Raw genomic sequence first — 18965 nt, 5'->3', positions numbered from 1 at the left:
GCGATTGACTCGATATTTGTAATCCAGGGATTTTCGAAGTCAAATTTGAGCTTAAAAAGTCTGCAGAGTTTCAGACGATGGTTGAAAAAAACCATAAGAAACTACTCGATTCTGATGAAACTTGATACCTAAAGATTTTTTTCATAACATTGATCACGCGTTTGGACTTAAAATTTAAAAATTACAAGAAACGAAAAGAAAAAGTCGACCAAGCTGTATTTCTGAAATTTGATTTCAAATTCGTAATCAGCGACGTCAAAAACCGTCCATTTCCAAATTTCGCATCAATCAGAGATAAGATAAAGCGAACGAGATTAAAGTTAGTAACGTTGACGTAACGAACCGTCTAAGAAAAAAATCGTCAACTCACAAATTCGCAATCGGTTTGAAGGTGTTGAGTTTTTAAATATATAATACACGTTTCGCTTTATTACGGTTTACCGGATTTCATACCACCCTAAAATTCTACAGGAATAACAATTTTCCTTGACGGTGCATCGTTACGTTAACGTTGGAAGCTTCGACCCCATAAAAAAAAATGATGTAGGTACGTATACCCAAAATGGGTAAACAGCTGACTTCGTTGCATAATCATAGCTTCGTAAATTTGCTGGAAAGAGAAATTTCACTACCACTCGTATTACCCTCATTCTTCAAGCGCAACACAGCTATAAAATTGCTATTCTCGATTTAGTTTATACGCATGCACATAAATTATCATCAGCGATTTAGTTTGATGAACGCGAATACCGAATGATTCATCTCATAAAAAAGGTCGGCCACCTTTCGTGAAAGTCATCGAGGTTGGTCCCAGAATCATTAAAAACTTCAAAATATTTTCAAATCCCAAATCACGTTCCGTCAAGTCGCGTATGAAGTGTTTCGAAACAAAGTTCAAAAAAATCATTTCAATCGGCACTTGCAAAAATCTTTTGAAGACACAATTGAAATCTGTTGAAAAAACTTATCAAACCCGTTTTAAATCTGATCAAAACAGTTAGAAACCCTCCGGAATCGGACTATGAAATTAGCAATATTCCACGAAATCATTGAAACCGCGGGAATTTTTTTCAAACTATATACCAAGTAAAAAATCCAATAAAAATTTGCGAAACAAGTATATTGAAATTTTTAATGAAATCTTTTAAAATCCTCGCAACGTGATAAGTTTGAAATCTTGAAAACTGGTTCGGTAAAAAAATTAATGAATATTTCAATTCCCAGATGTCAGATTTGAAATATTCACATCCTACGTCAAGGAATTCCCAGTGGTATAATCTGGTAGCTATAATAATACAGATTTACATATACATTCCGTTTGATAAATTGGTCAAATCATCTTCAACGTGACGTTTAAAACTGACACGAGAACAAACAATATCTTAAAAGCTTTTTTTCACCACCCACATTTGAGACGTTGACGTTAAGCGTATGTCTATAATAATAAGAGATCCACGCGTGTGTGGCCTAACGAAATATCCTTCGTCTCCGCCTGAGATTTCACCTGATAAATCTTGGTATCGAATGAATTTGACGTTGAGGAAAAAAAAAAAAAAAAAAAAAAAAAAATATCGAATCGATCGTATATATTATTACATACATCCGATAATTGAAATTCGAAGCGACATTATTCCGCCACCGCGTTTCTCTCGTAACAATAACAACGAAGATTTTCTCTGCGTAAGCAATCAGGCAAACTGCCGCTGAGTTTTCTCGTGCTTTCGCACAAATTACACTCCGTCTATTTATATTGCGGTTTGAATAGAAAGAGAGAGAAAGAGCGAGAAAGAGAGAGAGAGAGAGAGAGAGAGAGAAAGAGAGGGTGAGAAAGGGAGAAATAAAAAGAAGAACCGTCGTTTCCTTTTTAGATAAAAACGAACCAGAGCGCTGAGTGTATCTCTCGCTGAGTCTTTATTGAACCCGGCTATATTGAACAATGCGCGGTTTGCATGCACTTTGCTCTTTGCGATTAGGTTATCCTTCGCGGCCGGCGAATGACACACGTTGGAAAATCGTTACGTATAAACAATCTCGGGAGCGACTTTCTTTCGCCGTTGTTTAATTGTAACACTGGAACAACCGCCGTAAAAAAAAGCAGGTAAATCCGACACGAATTGGCATCGGTCTCGATTTCGTGCAAAAAAAAAAAAAAAGAAAAAAAAAAGAAATACACAATTGGATGGAATATTTTCTAAGTTTTCAAGTTATCAGTCGTAGATAGACGAATATTGCGAATCCGGGAGACGATAAGATCGTTGCCTCCTTGTTGCAAGCGATTCTTTATACAACAAGATTATCCGTAGCGAGTTTTTTCACCAACCAACGAAATCGCGGTTAGAGTTGCGTAATGTCAGATTTGTTCGCTACGGCGCATGCGCGTCGACACCTAGGACTTAAATGTACTCTTTTCGGTACTCCGCGCATGCGCATTTGCAGGCTAACTCCACCATCGCAGAAACAAGTACTTTGCGTACGGAAGACACGCGTGAAAAAACGCGTAAAACACGCCAACGTTGTATAATTAAAAGAAAAAAAAAAAAAATTGGACAAGTGGCACGAGAATTCCGCTCAAACTTGATTATTTTTTTTTTGTTTTTTTGTACGTGATACAACTACGAATCAACTATTTTCGAACTTTTTTTCTCTACCTACTTGCGCTGCGAAACCTCGCTTCTCGCCAAATTTCGTAACGAGTGAATTTTCGAGTATAAAAATATGCGATACAAAACGACCGCATCTTTCGATTGCGTTGACTCAAAAGCTTAAATTTTATATACACCGCCAAGGGACCGTAGACCTCGGTATTTGTCATTAATTTCAACTTGGTACATCTACCCGTTCCTGATAAGAAAAAAATAAATAAAAAAAAAAGTCTCCGCAGACGGAGTTACGGATAACAAAGTGATCCTACAAGGGGGGGGGTTACGTTTTTTCCTTCCGCGGTACGTGACCCGAAAAATTGAGTAAAGGATCTTCGGAGACATTGATTATGAGGAAAGATCGATGGTTCGGTAAGATGATGAAAAAAAAAAAAAAATAAAAAAAAAAAAACAAACGCAACAGGACTCGACTCGCTAACGTAATTCGGTCGTTAATTGCTGTAACAACGGGATATCGCGGGGCGGAATACGAGTTGAACAAATACACGTCGTGCTAGTATAAACAGCCGGTGTTACGTCAGAAACACCAAGGGACGGTAATATTCCACTGGGTCGCGTTCCGTACACCGCCGCATGTTCGGCTGTATATGTGACGACACGCGCCGAACACACATGTATAGATATACAGATCCGTGTAATAAAGATAGATACCGAGAGGCTGCAGAGTTTAACCCGAGGTGCCGAGATAGAGGATGGAGGCTTGCAAGCGTGACGACATTCGCCGGCGAAACCGGAGCAATATTAACCGGCTTATTGGAGGAACGTTTTCATCCCAAAACGGACCAGGCTTTGACGGATACAAACCGGCAGGGAGAAGAATCCCGAGAAATTGAGCTGAGGAAATACCGACTTTCCCACTTATTTGTTTCATCGTCATCCATCCTCCCCCCTCCCGCATGGCCTCCATTTTCACGTGTAATCCAATTTTCATTTTATAAAAGGGTTCGTAGCCGAGCGCAGGAAAACTGCATCGACTAAATAATAACGAGGCTGAATTGTCGGTTGCTTTGACGCAATGAAAAATTCCGATGAAAAATTGGACTGCTTAGTAATTATACGGTGACTTTGAAGTAGTCAAGTTTCTCAGAGTATGAATAATATGTTTTACTTTATTGTCATGTAACGCGATTTCAGACGTTGAATGAAATTGCGGAAGTAGAATTTTTTACGAAACTTGAATCATCGCGGTAAAGTTACCGACTTCAGACTAATAAGGAATAGTCGTTCAATGGTCCGAGAAAATGAAATGATCGAAACTGCAGTTCATTTTCGTAATTTCAAACTACCATCAAGATATTTTATAATATTTTACATCGTTTGGTATCGAAGAGATTGACAATGAACTTTTCACACACAAAAAAAAAATGATCGGTAACCTAACGTTGTTACACAATTGAACTGCTAATGCGAAATTCCAACCAAGTGCGGTTACTGTACGTTTATGAATAAATCGAAATCATGTTGCGGTCAGAACAAGTGTGTATCAATTGTCCTCGTTACGGTAGCACAGATTGTTCGGCGTTGTAACAAAGAAAAAACGACGACTCTGCGTCGATTTGATAGAAATAAAAACTTAGCAGTTGGCTGAAACGTATTTCCAATATTCCCCGTAACAGAGTTTTGACATCCATTAAACCCAAGTTGGGAGAAAATGAAAAACACCGTCGATGATTTAATTCTGACACAAAAAAACGTGTACCATCAAATTTTCATCTCGATGATAGATGAACACAGATGTGAAAAAACTACAACGTCTTGTAGCTATGTTCGATAAGTGATGAGAAACGGTTCGACCGTCTGGGTTATCACTGTATCTATATGTAATGGAACTGAGCAAGTTTAATTAACATACTATACCCACATACCAAAGATCCATGCATACAAGACGAGATCCAAACTGTTTCACTATGATGGGTACCACATGCACAACAAGATGAAAAGCGATTGTGTGTAGGTACCGGAGTTTCGGCAACGTTGCCTCGATTAGAAAGTTCACCTCTAACATGTCCGTGCAAACGCGTTGCGCGATATTGTTCTCTTCCCAAGAGCGACCTCGAGTATTCCAACAAAAATCCAGCTCGAGTTGTTATCAATGAATACTGATTTCGGAACTGTCTCCGCAATTCCAGCGAGACTCGCTTTAGACGATCCTTTCACATGTTTAGGATCACAGGACAAGAGTACTGGTAGTAAATGGTCAAAGAGTATCGAGCGATAAAATTTGTGTCAATAATCAGTCTAAAAACCTCGACTGGCAAATGGAGAGCATTGCATGTAGTCTGTAACTGGCCGTTGAGAAAAGGGAAAGAAAAGGGCGGGAAAGGATGACTTTTGAATTGTTGAAACGTATAGCAACGAAACCAACGATAAAAATGGCAAGGCGATGTTGTTAATTGACAGATTCATACGAAGGTGTTAATAACTCGGCTTCTCCAAACATCAAATGACAACCGTTACATACGATCGATGTCTGTAGACTTTGCGACGAGAAAAAAGGACCGATAAGCGTGAAAAATGATATCCTCTCTCCCTGTTATACAGATCAATTCTAATACGAGATAAAATATTCTAACAGAGCTTTGAAAATTTGCTACATCTTTGCGAAAGCTTTAAATACACCGAACGAGCGCACGCTGTGTACATAGCGTGTATCATCATCATCGTTCAATGAGACTTAATTGGTTGGTTGATTCGCCGTCTGATCACTCGCAATCAGTTGTAAAAAAATATTACATACATACGTGCATGTGCCGAGAGTATATAATATACCGAATCCCAAGAGTGAGAGAGAGAGAGAGAGTGAGAGTGAGAGATACAGATGGAGATTGAGATGAAGAGAGACGGCGTAGGTGTAGGAATAAAACGGAATATGTTTGAACAAGTGTTCGACTCGGGACTGCAGCGGTCGTTGAAAACACTCGTCAGACGTCAATATAGAATAATATGTCTGTAAACTCTGTTTTCACGCTTGAACAAGTAATTGAGTAACCTGTGCGATATGCTCGACGGAATGAAATGGATTGATAAATACCATCTCTTATACCTACCGAAGGATTGTCTAACAACAAGTGGAAGCAGATTTATGCATCCGTCTGTCTGTCTACTTGAAGATTGTTCACGAAAAGTTCACTATGAATTACACCTGTATAAACCGGAAATTTACTTCGTTGTACGATCACGTTCAACATCTTTTGTTTATTGCTGAAAAACTTATCTTCCATTTACTTATTTTCTTTTCAATCTATCTCTTGAACGATAATTAAACGTTTCGTGAAATTATAATGCTATGAAGATGAAAACGATGTTGCGTGTCCATAAATTCGTCCCCGATTTTCTCCGAATTTAGAAAACAATTAGGAGCAATTAAAGTTAGATCGTTCTAAATTATTGTACGATCCTTCTTTAAATCCCAAACAATATCGTTGCTCGCAGTGTTAATAATACAACGATAAAAAAGCACTATGTAATGATCGTTGATATCAAGCGGTCCAGTTAGAGACTGTCCCAGGTCGAGGTTGACTTTCGATACATTTTTTTTCCACTGCTTCCCCCTCTCTTCCTTCCGTTAGAACAACGCAAGAACAAATTCGCGAAACGGCGAGGTCAGAGGTTGGCCAACGAGGGTAACGAAGGTGGTGAAAAAAAAATCAACAACCATTTGGATCGACGTTGATTCAAATACAAGGAGGAGGAAAAGGAATAGTTTGGATCAACGATCGATCTATCAACGATATCATAGATCATGAACATCGCAAGTGGCGCGTTCAGTTTTGCCCCGGGATAAAGAACCGGTTAAACATCAGTGTCGACAATAACCACGCTATAGATACCGTGTAAAAACGAAGCATTGAAGAAAGAAGATTAAAAAGATCCTCGGATAACCGAAGAGATACGGATTGGGACGTTAAAGAACCCACCTGCCAGTGTCCGGTGCTCGACTCTTGAGTTCGTAATACATGAAATCCTGAGACGAGGAGAGCATCGACAAAGCTTGTTCGAAATCATTGTTGTACTCAAGTTCGAAATCCTCGTTACCAAGAGCTGCCAGATCGTATCCCATATCAATCCCCGACTCATCCATGATGATTCAAACTTCTTAATTTAGATAATTCGTTATCAAGAATACACGCGATATTACAATACAAGAACGTTACAAGAACGCGTATCCAAATCGTTCCAAAGATGTCCGGTCTGTTCCAACTTTAAAAATCTCTGCAAGCACTCACTGTAATCTCACAATCACACAACTGATCTTCGTTACAGTCGCGGCATATATTTCATACATATACATAACGTATGAATAACACGTCGAACGATTCCGAACACTGGAATTCAAATTCTCTCGCCGACGAAACGATGTACCGATAACGGCAGGGTTAAAAAACTATAAATCTCAAAAAAAAAAAGAAAAAAAAACTAGGGGAAAATAAAAACAACCGAAACAAATTCCGTGTGTAAAAGGTTTCTTTGAAATGGAAGAGCGAAAATACAAAACAAAACAAAAAAAAAAAAAAAGAAACAACAACGAACGTTGAAACACTTTCTGTCGTTGGACTAAAGAAAGCCGTTCGAATGTTTATCGCGTTCTTGTATAATGTTCGTTCCCCCGGCGTTGGTCGGAGTGTTTTTTTTTTTTTTTTAATTTTTTTTTAAATTGTTTTTTCTCGTAAACGTTCGATGACCGTTTGTCGGTGCCCTCCTGATCTCGTTTTTAACGTTGATACCGCGTCTCCACCACCTTCGGCAAAGGGGCCACGCGACACATCCGTTTAGCTTACTGCAACACGGCGCACGTAACAAACGCGACCAGACGCCGCCGCGAGATGCGCGCCATTGCACCAGTAAGATTTTCCACAACTAGTTCTCTACTCTCGGCGCTACTCAACGAGCGCCGATGAGAGGTACTGAAAATGGTGACGGGGGGGGGAGGAGGTTGAGGTGGAGGTGGAGGTGGAGGAGGAGGTGGAGGGCGATAGCTACCGGATAGGCGAACATACGTCAAAGAGTATTTGACGCCTCCGCGGATCGAGGCTTCTCTGTTTCAAATGGATCCGTGGCGCCATCGGACGGAGCAATGACGAAGCTTGCTTTGCGGATTGTTTCAAACGGCGCAGCGCACCGCAACGCTTGGGAACAAACTCGAGGGTTACGAATTAGTCGAAAGTTTGAAAAGTAGGTGATAATCGTCGTGGAAAAATCTACGGCAATGTTTTTTCATTGCCGTAGATTCAACGACACGTTACTGCTATGTGATGGAAATAAATGCGAGATAATTTGAATAGGAAAAAGGCTAGCGTATCATCATCGTCGTCGACTTGAGAAAATGTTTTACGATTGTTGTATTCAGAATACAGAATTGTTTTTATACGTTTTGAAAAATCACTCGAGGAAAGTTTTCATCTCGTAGAGTGAGTATAGACAATTAGAGTAAAATGTGTATGATCGTTTGTAGAAACCCGTTTGTATATTGTTGCCTCATCGTTCGGTCAAAGGTTATTGGATTGCAATAAAATTTCGTACTATCGATTATTTAGCGTATATTACAGTTGCAACATAAAAATCTATCAATTTAGTTGGCCACATTTTTTTTCAGCCAAATGACATTGATTTACCATTTACGCGACAGCGTCAAATTATTGCAATCGTTTACAGCTGAAAAAAAATTAGTTTTCCTTTTATTCGTAACCATTGCGTAACTGCATTTTTCGCCTGTGGTAAAAACCAAAAAACTAATCGAGGAACGTATAGTAACCGCATTATTTACCACAATTTATTTCCAGCGATATCTCAAGATCTCTGTGCGATGAGACAAGCCAATCTTACAAACATTATAATCGGATTAAAATCACAAGAGTTTGAACATTTTCAACATTCTAATAAAAGTAAAATATTTTTCCAAATTTATGCGATCTTAGCTTGTCTTATTCGAATTTCCACAGATTCGTTTTTATCACATAAGAAGAATGTTGTTTCATTGGCGTTCGCAGTTATAGACGAAACTAAGATCGACATAGATTTTTATTTTTCATTTATTCCCCCAACTTTTAGTAACCTGCAAAAATACCGCCGATTACAATATTGCGGAAAAATCAAAACAAACCTCGTATTTTGCGATAATCTCGGCAAAATTACGGTTAATATATTCGTCGTTGTCAAGCATCGAAAGATTTTTAATCATCGACGCGACTTGTACGAGTGGAGGGGGAGGCTTTAACAAATTAACAAAATGCTTGACCCCCTTGCATGTAATATATATATATATATTCTACCAAACGACGTGTACAGGTATTACAACAACGATCGCGGTATGTGCTGACAGAGGTGAAATGGAAGAGAAAAGAAAAGAAAAAAAAAAAGAGTAAAATGAAACTCACCTACGAACAGTGAGAGTGACAAGTATCAGTCATATAGCACGATCAGTCCACCTCGACTTACATTAGCGGAACATTCATCCATGCGTATAATGAAGTTATCAAATTGTGGCTTATTTTTTATCGTCTCGATTGTTTTCAGCATCGCGAAAACCGGAAATGGAACCGGTTTGCCAAAAGAAGTGTCTGAAAAGCTCGACGATTATTGGGAGAAATACAAAGTGAGTTTGTATAAATATTGATAGTCAAGAATAGATTTAATCCAAATCGATCATTCTTGGCGAATTTCACCCCGATAAAAATTGTTCAAACTTCGCCTAGAATCTTTAAATACTGAAAGTAATCATCGTGGCTTCATTCTTCGTACAAAACAAATACCTTTTTGGCCAATATTTTAGATACTTTCTATAACTTTGACAGTGTTTCAAAACGTTTAAACAATGAATTTTGGTCAGGTAAACTGAGACAGGTTTTTCTGTCAACTTTAAACAATACCTAGATACTTTTTTCAATTTTTTTTTTTTTTAGATTTTTAGAACTCGTTCTTAAGGTAAAACAATCACAATCGAGGTAAATTTCAAGCCAATCCAGTGACCGTTATGCGATTCTAACGGTGGGTAGGATCGAATAGGACTAAAAAAAAAAAAAAAAATGTCACAAACTAGCCACGTTTTACTCAATCAATTTTGAAAAATAATTATACATCAATTACTTTGACAAGCTCTGTTTTTTTTTTTATTTTTTTGTCGCGTATAACGAACGGAACGTATAAAATCTCACGCAATAAGCACTTATTCGGGGTAATCGAGGAAAAAAGAAAGAAGACCGAGAAGACGAAGAGAAAAAAAAAAAAAACCTTAAGATAACAAAAATTAGCACGCGCGACACGTGTCGACGGGCGACGATGTTGATGATGATGATGATGATGATGATGATGATCATGATGAGGATGATACGTCGCTGAATAAGAGTAATCCTTATCGCTTTGCGTAGAGAGGGGAAAGATCGTGACATCGAAAAATATTGTTACACGTTTGACAGCTCTTGCATAGTTCCTTGCTGAGCCTGCGTGACGCGAGGGGGTCCCAATCTATGAAAACTGGTTGTGACCGGTTAATTCCGACGAGAAGTTCCGCAAAATTCGAAGAACCCCGATAGACGAATGATCAGAAGCGTTAAATTTCAAGTGCTGTGTAAAATGATTGAGCATTATTCAACTGGCATTTGAAACAATGGCTTTCCTGTTTTTTTTTTTTTTTTTTTTTTTTCAGAAAAACCGTACCGATAGAAATTTTCCAGTTGTCGTTCTTACTACACGGTCTTTAAGACATTTTCCTTCATTACCATAACCAAGAAAGTTATAGTTCTTACTAAAAAATAACAATGAATTTTATACCTACGAACAGAAAAAGTCTAATACGTGTACTTTTTTTTTACAAATTTTGCGATAACTTGATCGAATCGACTCTGTTTTTTTTTTTTTTTTTTTTTTTTTTTTTTTTTTTTTTTTTTTTTTTTTTTGTGACTTCAACGATACTTAAATGTGTACCCTGATCGATTTCGATATTGATGTATAAGCAAAAAAGAACTCAACAGCCCCATTTTATAGACAATTCCGAACAAAAACACTCAAATGAAAAAATTACACGAATTTTACGAATTTACTATTTATACGATTTCGTAAAATTCGTGTCATTTCTTTATTTCGGCGTCAAATGAAAATGTATCGGAATGTTTTTGTTCAGAATCGTGTACAGAATGGGTCATTTTCGTGTTTTAGATACGCGGTCTTTGACATTTCGAGATATATACGTCAGCGTCGAAATCGACCAGGGCGCCCCCTTAAACCGTAACAGTGTTGCCAACTCGGTAGTTTTTCCACTAAATCTGGTTGTTTTTATTCTGGGACGGTAGTAAAAATTCACTTTTAGTAGTTAGTAGATTTTGTCAGTGGTATGGTTAGTCATCAGTTTTTACACATTTTAATTCCTTAATAGTAAAAGTAAAAGTAAAAGAAGTAAATATTGAATTGGTCAAATATTGAGATATTAAAATAGTCAATTATTGAAGTATTGAATTAGCCAAATATTGAAATATTTCTAAACGATTTAATAATTACTATTCAAAGATTTTAATTCCAAGTTTTTACTTAATGATAAATAAAAAAAAAAAATTATTTATTGTTACAACTTGTATCAATAATAAATATTCATGTTCTAATAACAGTAAAGCTTATTTGTTTTTTCTTTTTTACTCGATTTTATTAGCTGTATATTGACGTCCAATGCTAATGTTATATTACCACGTATTATAAAGTAATAATTAGATCAAAATTCTATTGTAGATGTTCATTTAATACATACAAATAAGATAATTATTTTTAGGCAAATATTCGCGCGCTGAATTGAAATAAAATTTTTAATACATTCCACCAGTGGCAAGTTTAGTGGTTTTTCAGTGGAATTGATTTGTCGTCTTGGTGGGAGAGAATTCAGAGTGTTGGCAACACTGAGACGTGACAACCTTAACGACGACCATTTTTCCAAAATCTTTCGTTAACCGTGTCGACTGAAATTTTGTCCTCAGTGTAACGTAATTCGATTCTTTCATGTATCCGTTCCGCAGTTGTCTTACAAAAAGAATTACTCAACGACCAAGGAAGCCATGCGAAGACTCGCTTGGGAAGAGAATCTGATAAAAATCTACGAACATAACCTCCTAGCAGCAGCTGGTCACCACAGTTACACCTTGCGTGACAACCACTTTGCCGACCTCAGCACACCGGAGTATATATTGAAAATGGTAAACCATAAATTTATTGCTTCAACTGTCCTATAGCGAGTTAATCTTTTTCTCCTCAAAGAAATTCGAATTCGTGCGTTTCAAATTCAAAATTCAATTTAACCGGTAACAGACGATTAATCGAAGCTCGTTACTGCTGCGAGTATCGTCGATATACTGAAAAAATGAACGGGCTGCAATTTTTTAAAGATTTTTTAAATATTTGCCAAACGTTTTCATCGATCAATAAATTTTCCGATCAAACTTCGGTTGGAAAAAGTACACCTAGAGAAATTTTTACGTTCCGGTTACCGCTCGATCCTTAACTATTTTCATTTCTTACCAAAATCGAAAAATATAGTTCCAGGTAGAAAATGAAAATTAGTTTTCCAGCTGTTACCGAAAAGTCTGGTATCCGTTGCTATTCTTTCTCATCACGATCACTGCTAATATATTTTCTTGCAACTGTTACGAAAATTTAACGCTTGTGGAACGATAAATTGACGTTAAAGCCTTGTTTAACTAAAAAACTAGACCAACACTCAGAAACTGATTTTTCTTTGCAATTACCAAAAAAGAATCGACGACGGAGCAAAATGGTTAGGCGTAGCTCGTTTTTCCCAATTCCGACAACGTTCGAACAGTTTTTTTTTTTTTTTTAACGATAACTGTTTTACTCAATTTTTCTATTCACTGCGACGAATGAAATTTTTCTCAGTCCAACGTCCGAGCGACAAAAGGCGTGGAAGAAAATTCTGAAAAACAAACACGCGAATGACGCATGACGTTCCCGCGTTGAAATAGATAACATTTAAATTATCCTACTACCGAAATAGATTTTTGCATGGAAAAAAAAAAAAAAAAAACTTCATCGTCAAACCGTATGACCGACCGATTGAGTTTTTTTTTTATCGTTTGAGGAAAGGAACTCGTATGTTACAAGTTAATTCCGGATGAAGTGATCCGGTAAAGAGATTAAAGACGGTTGAAAAAGCAACGCAAAAAAAAAACAAAAAACAAAAAATAAAAAAAAAAAAAAGTACTAACGCCCGCGTATTTCGTGATCAGGTCAAGCTTGTTCGTAGCAGAAGACGCCGTTTATCCGAAAACGACGAACTGGTGAATTCGATCAGGCAAAGCGGACGACAAATTCCCCCGAGTCTCGATTGGCGGGAAAAGGGATTCGAAACGGCAGCGGAAAATCAAGAGGACTGCGGAAGCTGCTACGCGTATTCCGTTGCGACTAGCATCCAGGGTCAAATATTCAAGGAAACGGGAATGCTGATACCCCTAAGTACACAACAGATTATAGACTGCAGCACTTCCGTTGGGAACCTTGGCTGCTCGGGCGGTTCCCTGAGGAACACGATGAGGTACTTGGAGAAAGCCAAGGGTCTCATGCCGGAGAAAAACTATCCCTATACCGCGCAGGTGAGTTTGGATCGTCGATAACATAGCAGATATCAGAGAGTTCTACGGAAATCACTTTTTACAGAGTAGAAAACTCGAAGAGGTAATGAAAATTACCCGTTCGTAGGACCGGCGCTTGTAACTGGAGTTTAAAAAATAACATACGATATTTTTCTGCGCAAAGAAATTCGAGATTCAATTCAGGAATGATCCTGCACGAATTATTTTTCTACAGGAAAATTGTTCTGCAGAAAATTTATCCACAGAGTATTTTCCTCAAGATTTTGTTTGAGACAACCAGAACAATTCGGAGCAATCATCGAATCGTCAAAATCATACGGTTAACTGTCGATTTCGCACATTTTAATTTGTCTCTGTTGAATTTGTTTTTTTGTTGGATGTGTGAAACGAGAAAGCTATTCTATCAAAAAATTTGTGTAGAAAAATTTTCGATGGAGAAAATATTCCGAAGAACAGTTTTTCTGAAGAGTAATTGATGCGGGATTATTTTTGATGCGAATCACGAATTTCTTTCTGTTAAAACGAGTCTGTAGAACACATTTTTTAGAAAATTTACCCTGTAGAACTGATTTCTGTAAAATCGAGATCAACTTTGGGGAATAATAGAAGTTAGAGAGAGAGAGAAAGAGAGTTGATCGATTGATTGGAACGTAATTTTTATGATTTTTAAAAGTATGCTTACGAAAAGTTTGAATAGAAGGTCATATTCAAGTTGTTGTGGACACCAATTTAAAAAAAGAAAAAAGAAAAGAAAAGAAATGAGAGCATATCCCGTAAAATTACAATCAGTGATCACGCCCTTGAAGCCTGCTTGACTTTCGATAGATAAACAACGACGACGACGACGACGACGATTTCCCTCGTATTATAATGTTTTCATAAAACTTTTTGTAAACATTAATAAGTGTAGTAAAGTCACAGGCTATCAGTATCAATAGCTCGCGTATAATGTGGCGCACAATTAAATGTTAAACTGCGGGTTATCTTTCGCTGAGAGGAACCCTGTAACTTTGGTAAAAGATAAAAGAAATAGAAAAACGCGAATGGCACGGTGTCCAAACTTCAATCGTTAACAATCATTCGTAGAAAATTGCGCAACGCGTGTTTCACATCGAGTATCACGTCTATGATTAGAAATGAGGACACGGTGAAAAAAACGTCCAAAATTTGAACGCTTAGTCTAGGATAAAGGTCGAAGTACGCTGAAGCTGTAACAAAATGTCACCAACTACAAGACTGTGTCAATATTCGTAAATAACTTGTCTAATATTCCATTTGGGCAGTTTTTACCGACCGAGTAAAACGTCAGATTTTACGCATCGTTCGTATCGTAACCAGTGCGATACTGAGTCGTGCAACACTGAATATTTATATTTGTATAACGTCGAAAAATGTCTTGAATTACCATTAATTGCAGTAAAACAATTTTCCGGCGTTATTCTCGGCTGACGGGGGGGGGGGGGATTTTCGATATTTGTATGGAAATTATCAGCGATATTCAATTTTTTGATTGAATAACGCGACGAAACGAGTGACATATTGCTCGGTCGGTAACAGGTGACGTTTTACCCGGTCGGCAACAAGCGACGTTTTACTCGGTCGGTAACAACCAACTTACAGAGTTGTCCCCTTAATAACTGATCACACGACAAATTGCAGCAAGGATATTGCAAATTCGTAAGAGACGACAGCGTGGTGAACATCACAGCCTGGGCGATACTTCCGGCTCGTGATGAGCACGCGATGGAATACGCTGTGGCAACTATCGGGCCGATAGCAGCTTCCATTAACGCGAGTCCGAAAACCTTTCAGCTCTACCAGTGAGTGAGGAATTTCAATTTTTGTTTTTTTTTCATTCCATTTTTTTTGCAACCCCCCAACAATGACTGCAGGAATTTTATTCACGTTCGTTTTGTTCTTTCAACCCTCGCCAACGAATCCAATAGCCGAGGAGTTTACGACGACCCGGGATGCAGTTCGGACGTGGTTAACCACGCGATGCTGTTGGTCGGTTACACGCCCACTTATTGGATACTGAAAAACTGGTGGGGTGACAATTGGGGCGATAATGGATACATGAAACTTGCCAGGCACAAAAATCGTTGCGGAGTAGCGAACTACGCTGCCTACGCCAAAGTGTGATCGCTGGTAAACAAAAAAAAAAAAAAAACGTTTCATTCGTCGAATACCGAAAAATTCGCATCAGCTTTCGTATTTTTTATTTTTATTTTATTTTTTTCTCTGTCTACTTTTACTATTTATACACCAATCAATTTTTATACATATATATATACATATATACAATTCCCAATGTAGCCTGCAGTCTCCGATAGATTAAAAAGCGAAAAATTAACGTCGAAACGGATTTTCGAAATTGTCGGATTATACATTTATCTTTGTACATCCAATGTCGTAAACTGTAGCGAAAATAAATATATATATATATCCTCATTACCGTTGCATTGCAGTCATCTTATACACGTGTGTGCGTGTATATATTACTTGTTTACAAGATTGTTATTCATTTAATTTATTACGTTGGGCGTACTTCCGGATGCACTGCTTTGAACGCATTTCAAAGAAACGGTATACGTTATAATGTATCTAAAATAAGCATATACTATGTGTAATACAAACGCGTGTTGGTTTGCACTCGAGTTCCGTAATACATTAATTGATATATCAAGACATCGGGGTCAACTCGACACTTATCGCACTAAGTTCATCTCAGCTCTCGAATTCCGATGACGAGACATTAAATTGCCACGCTTCGAGCTTAGGCGAACTTCAATACGATCGTTGAAATCCAGGGTAAAACGTCGCTTCGCTTTTTCTTTCGCAAAAATGACGAAACAAAGTTGAATGAAAAAAAAAAAAAAAGAAACAACAACAACAATAAAAAAACTCATCTCTTTTTCCGCTGTTTTTGAACCGGAAGTGGGATCGGGTTGAAAAGCTCGCGCGTGCATCTTCAGGGTAAAAACAGTACCGTGGGCAAATTTCATGACAATCGGTTCGTCGGTTTTACTTGAAATCATTTTGTTTAGAAGAAATCGAGTTTGACAATTTTTTCTCGATGACAAGTTTGTTGATTTGCCGAATGTGTAAGGCACTCCGTTTTTTTCAACAATCGTGCCTAGAAGCCAATCATTAACTTTCTACTGGGGAAAAAATGAACATATTTTGGGCAATTGGGTGATAATATTTTTAAAAAACTGTCAACAATTGCAGAGAAGCTTTGAAAAAAAAAACAAGTGCCTTTATTTATAGGCTGGCCATGAGCTAGCTTTTGAATTTTCCGTTTTTACACTGCAAATTCAAAGTTAACAAAAAGTAATAATAATAGGAATAATAATAATATCCAATTCTAATTTCGAACTTCAAATTTAGATTCGTGATTAACGATTTGATAGCCTTCAGGTATAATTACGTTGCAGGAAAATATGTTTTTTTTTTTTAAATTTCAACCACTATGATGGATCCACCACTAACAATTTTAGAAATCTAACATTGGATTCGTTATCGGTGTTCCAAAAAACTTCTGCCTACCAATTTCCATAAAAAATCCGAATTTGTTTAGATATTTTTCCACAATATTAGATTTGCCATTTCGGACTTCGCAAATTTGACTTCAGATTCGTGATCACAGGTCCAGCAAATCTTAGAGTTCGAATTTTGCTAAAGATCGAAATGTTTTTAGTTCTTCTTTTGTCGTTCAAGATATCATAATTGAATTTTTTGGAATCAAGTTATTTGAATAATTCGAAAAAGTTCCGAATCGATCAAAGTCAAAATCCATTCAGTTCTCAGTTTGGAAAAGCCCCGTCGATCGAGGCAAAAATCATTGAAATCCGTAAACTCGTCCTCGAAATATCGTCGGAGAAAAAAATTAAAAAACAATCGGAGGTGATTGCTCCAGATCTCAAAACATCGAGATACACATAGTGTAAAACCCAATGTTTCATTTTCACGGTGATTACAATTAACTTCCTTTTTTTCTCTCTGAAAGAAGAGAAACGGGAAATTAAAACCGGGGATTCATTTCCGACCATTTTCTAACATGTTCAAAAATCGAGGTCATTTTTTTCTACGTAAATACTCGATGTTAAGAAAACGAAATCCCACGGCTATAACTAAGAACCGAATTGTTAAAATTTACGTCGATACACGTACAGCATCGTTGAAGCCTCGTTCCACATCTTGAATGTGTTTTTGACATTGAACGAAACTTGGATAATCACGCATATATACTGAAATTGGAAAAAAAATGCTTTTCAAAGAAACAACAAATCGGTGTCCTCGAGTGATCGCCGTGCCCTTCGAACGACAAAGTAAGACAGATACAACATAACGTGTCGAATAGATAACAACCGTAAGGTAGATGCAACGGACGTTGTAAAAATGGTGAGTACGCATTTTTTTTTACTTTTTTTTTTTTTTACTCAGCACACAAGACTCGACGTTTAATCGTGTTTATCTTAGGTTTTATCTCTCGTCATACGGTCAAAGGTCAGTGTAGTAAAATATACAAGGAAAAGAGCGCGGAACAAGTGGTGACAAATTTTCAGATTTTTGATTATAACGCGATTCGAAAACTTGTATTGGGATAAGATATTTTCTCAGCTGCGATAAATTGTTGCTGCTGTTGTTATGGTTGTTGTTGGATATTTCAACTCAAAAGCAATCGGTTTGAATATATTCTAATCAGTCCGACGTAGTTTACCGGACAGTTCAAGGCACTCTTCATGATCACAATTAATCTGAAAGTTACAATATCCACCATATTGTTGTTGATTTTACGACTTTCAGATGCTCTTAACAACGATTAATAGTATAAGCTTGAACTTTTCTTAATGAAAATATAAGAATAAGATATTACTAATGACCGTGTATGCATGTTTTGTTTTTAATTACATTTACTCGAAACTTGAACTGGTACAATCTCATTGCATATATATATACACACATATATATACGCTAGTTGATTGCAACTTAATGTGTATATTACACGCGTAACCTTCATTTTTCTCAAAAAAATCAGAGACGAGCCTCTAAAGTTAAAATGATTGCTATGCGAAAACGGTTAACGTACTTGAAATTTGACTTCGTGAAGACGATACAATAATAGCGTACAAGGAAAAACCGCGAATGATAAACAAAGCCAATGTCAAATTGTTGATTTCTTATCCATACTTCGCAATGTACGTTACAATCAATACGCGTACCTCTTACGGATCAAAGGTAAAAATAAACTTCACGAATCTCAACTTCTGCATATTTTCGAGTGTTAAATAAAATAAAAAAACAGCAAAATCAATTTTTTTTCTTGTTAGTTCACAGAAATTTGATAGATCAAATTCTGGGATTCATTTTTTGATGCTTGATTTATTCTTCTGTACCGTAAGTTCCAACCGAAGGAGTTTATTGATTACGAAGCAAACAATTTCGAAAATTTATCACCTACTTCTTTCAAGTATACTATGCATATTACTCTATATATCCTCTTGGAGAACTCAATTTATCATGGACACGGTAATTCATCTCTACAAATACTCGACGAGATGGCGCCACGTGCGAATATTGTTGCGTCACAAGTGCTCCAGCCAATGGTGAGAATTTCCCAAAATTCGCGGGAAGTTTGAATACTTGTTTCATTAACGGTGAAAAGGAGAGGGATACAATGGACACTGAGAAATAAGGAAATACATTTGGAATTGGAAAA

The 18965-nt window shown here is 37.2% G+C and overlaps 2 protein-coding genes across 3 annotated transcripts in view; one reads left to right on the top strand and one right to left on the bottom strand.

Moving 5' to 3' along the window:
- The window catches only part of LOC124182392 (microphthalmia-associated transcription factor), a 59904-nt gene extending 52376 nt beyond the window's left edge, over positions 1–7528 (bottom strand). The window contains exons 1-2 of one of the 2 annotated variants that reach the window (XM_046569599.1): positions 7191–7528; positions 6578–6885 (exon numbers count right to left, since the gene is read on the bottom strand). In XM_046569599.1, coding sequence (XP_046425555.1) covers positions 6578–6741 — 164 coding nt within the window. In that variant the 5' untranslated portion in view covers positions 6742–6885; positions 7191–7528. The remainder of the gene's footprint in view (positions 1–6577; positions 6886–7190) is intronic. The other variant, XM_046569600.1, reaches the window with a different exon arrangement.
- A 1528-nt stretch (positions 7529–9056) lies between these two features.
- Positions 9057–15396, top strand: LOC124182403 (procathepsin L). Its single transcript, XM_046569631.1, has 5 exons — positions 9057–9252; positions 11657–11833; positions 12881–13243; positions 14903–15063; positions 15190–15396. Exons 1-5 carry the CDS (start codon positions 9115–9117, stop codon positions 15383–15385), a joined length of 1035 nt encoding a protein of 344 aa, XP_046425587.1. The 5' UTR covers positions 9057–9114; the 3' UTR covers positions 15386–15396.
- The last annotated feature ends 3569 nt before the right edge of the window (positions 15397–18965 follow it).

The sequence above is a fragment of the Neodiprion fabricii genome, chromosome 5, assembly GCF_021155785.1.
Source record: "Neodiprion fabricii isolate iyNeoFabr1 chromosome 5, iyNeoFabr1.1, whole genome shotgun sequence".
NCBI lineage: Eukaryota > Metazoa > Arthropoda > Insecta > Hymenoptera > Diprionidae > Neodiprion > Neodiprion fabricii.
This window is presented reverse-complemented; position numbering and strand designations above follow the sequence as displayed.

Excerpts from the sequence above, each read along its gene's own strand:
- LOC124182403 (XM_046569631.1), top strand. The coding sequence starts at position 9,115 with ATGCGTATAATGAAGTTATCAAATTGTGGCTTATTTTTTATCGTCTCG. Across the intron at positions 9,253-11,656 it reads ATTATTGGGAGAAATACAAA|TTGTCTTACAAAAAGAATTA; the intron begins GTGAGTTTGTAT and ends TCCGTTCCGCAG. Across the intron at positions 11,834-12,880 it reads CGGAGTATATATTGAAAATG|GTCAAGCTTGTTCGTAGCAG; the intron begins GTAAACCATAAA and ends TTTCGTGATCAG.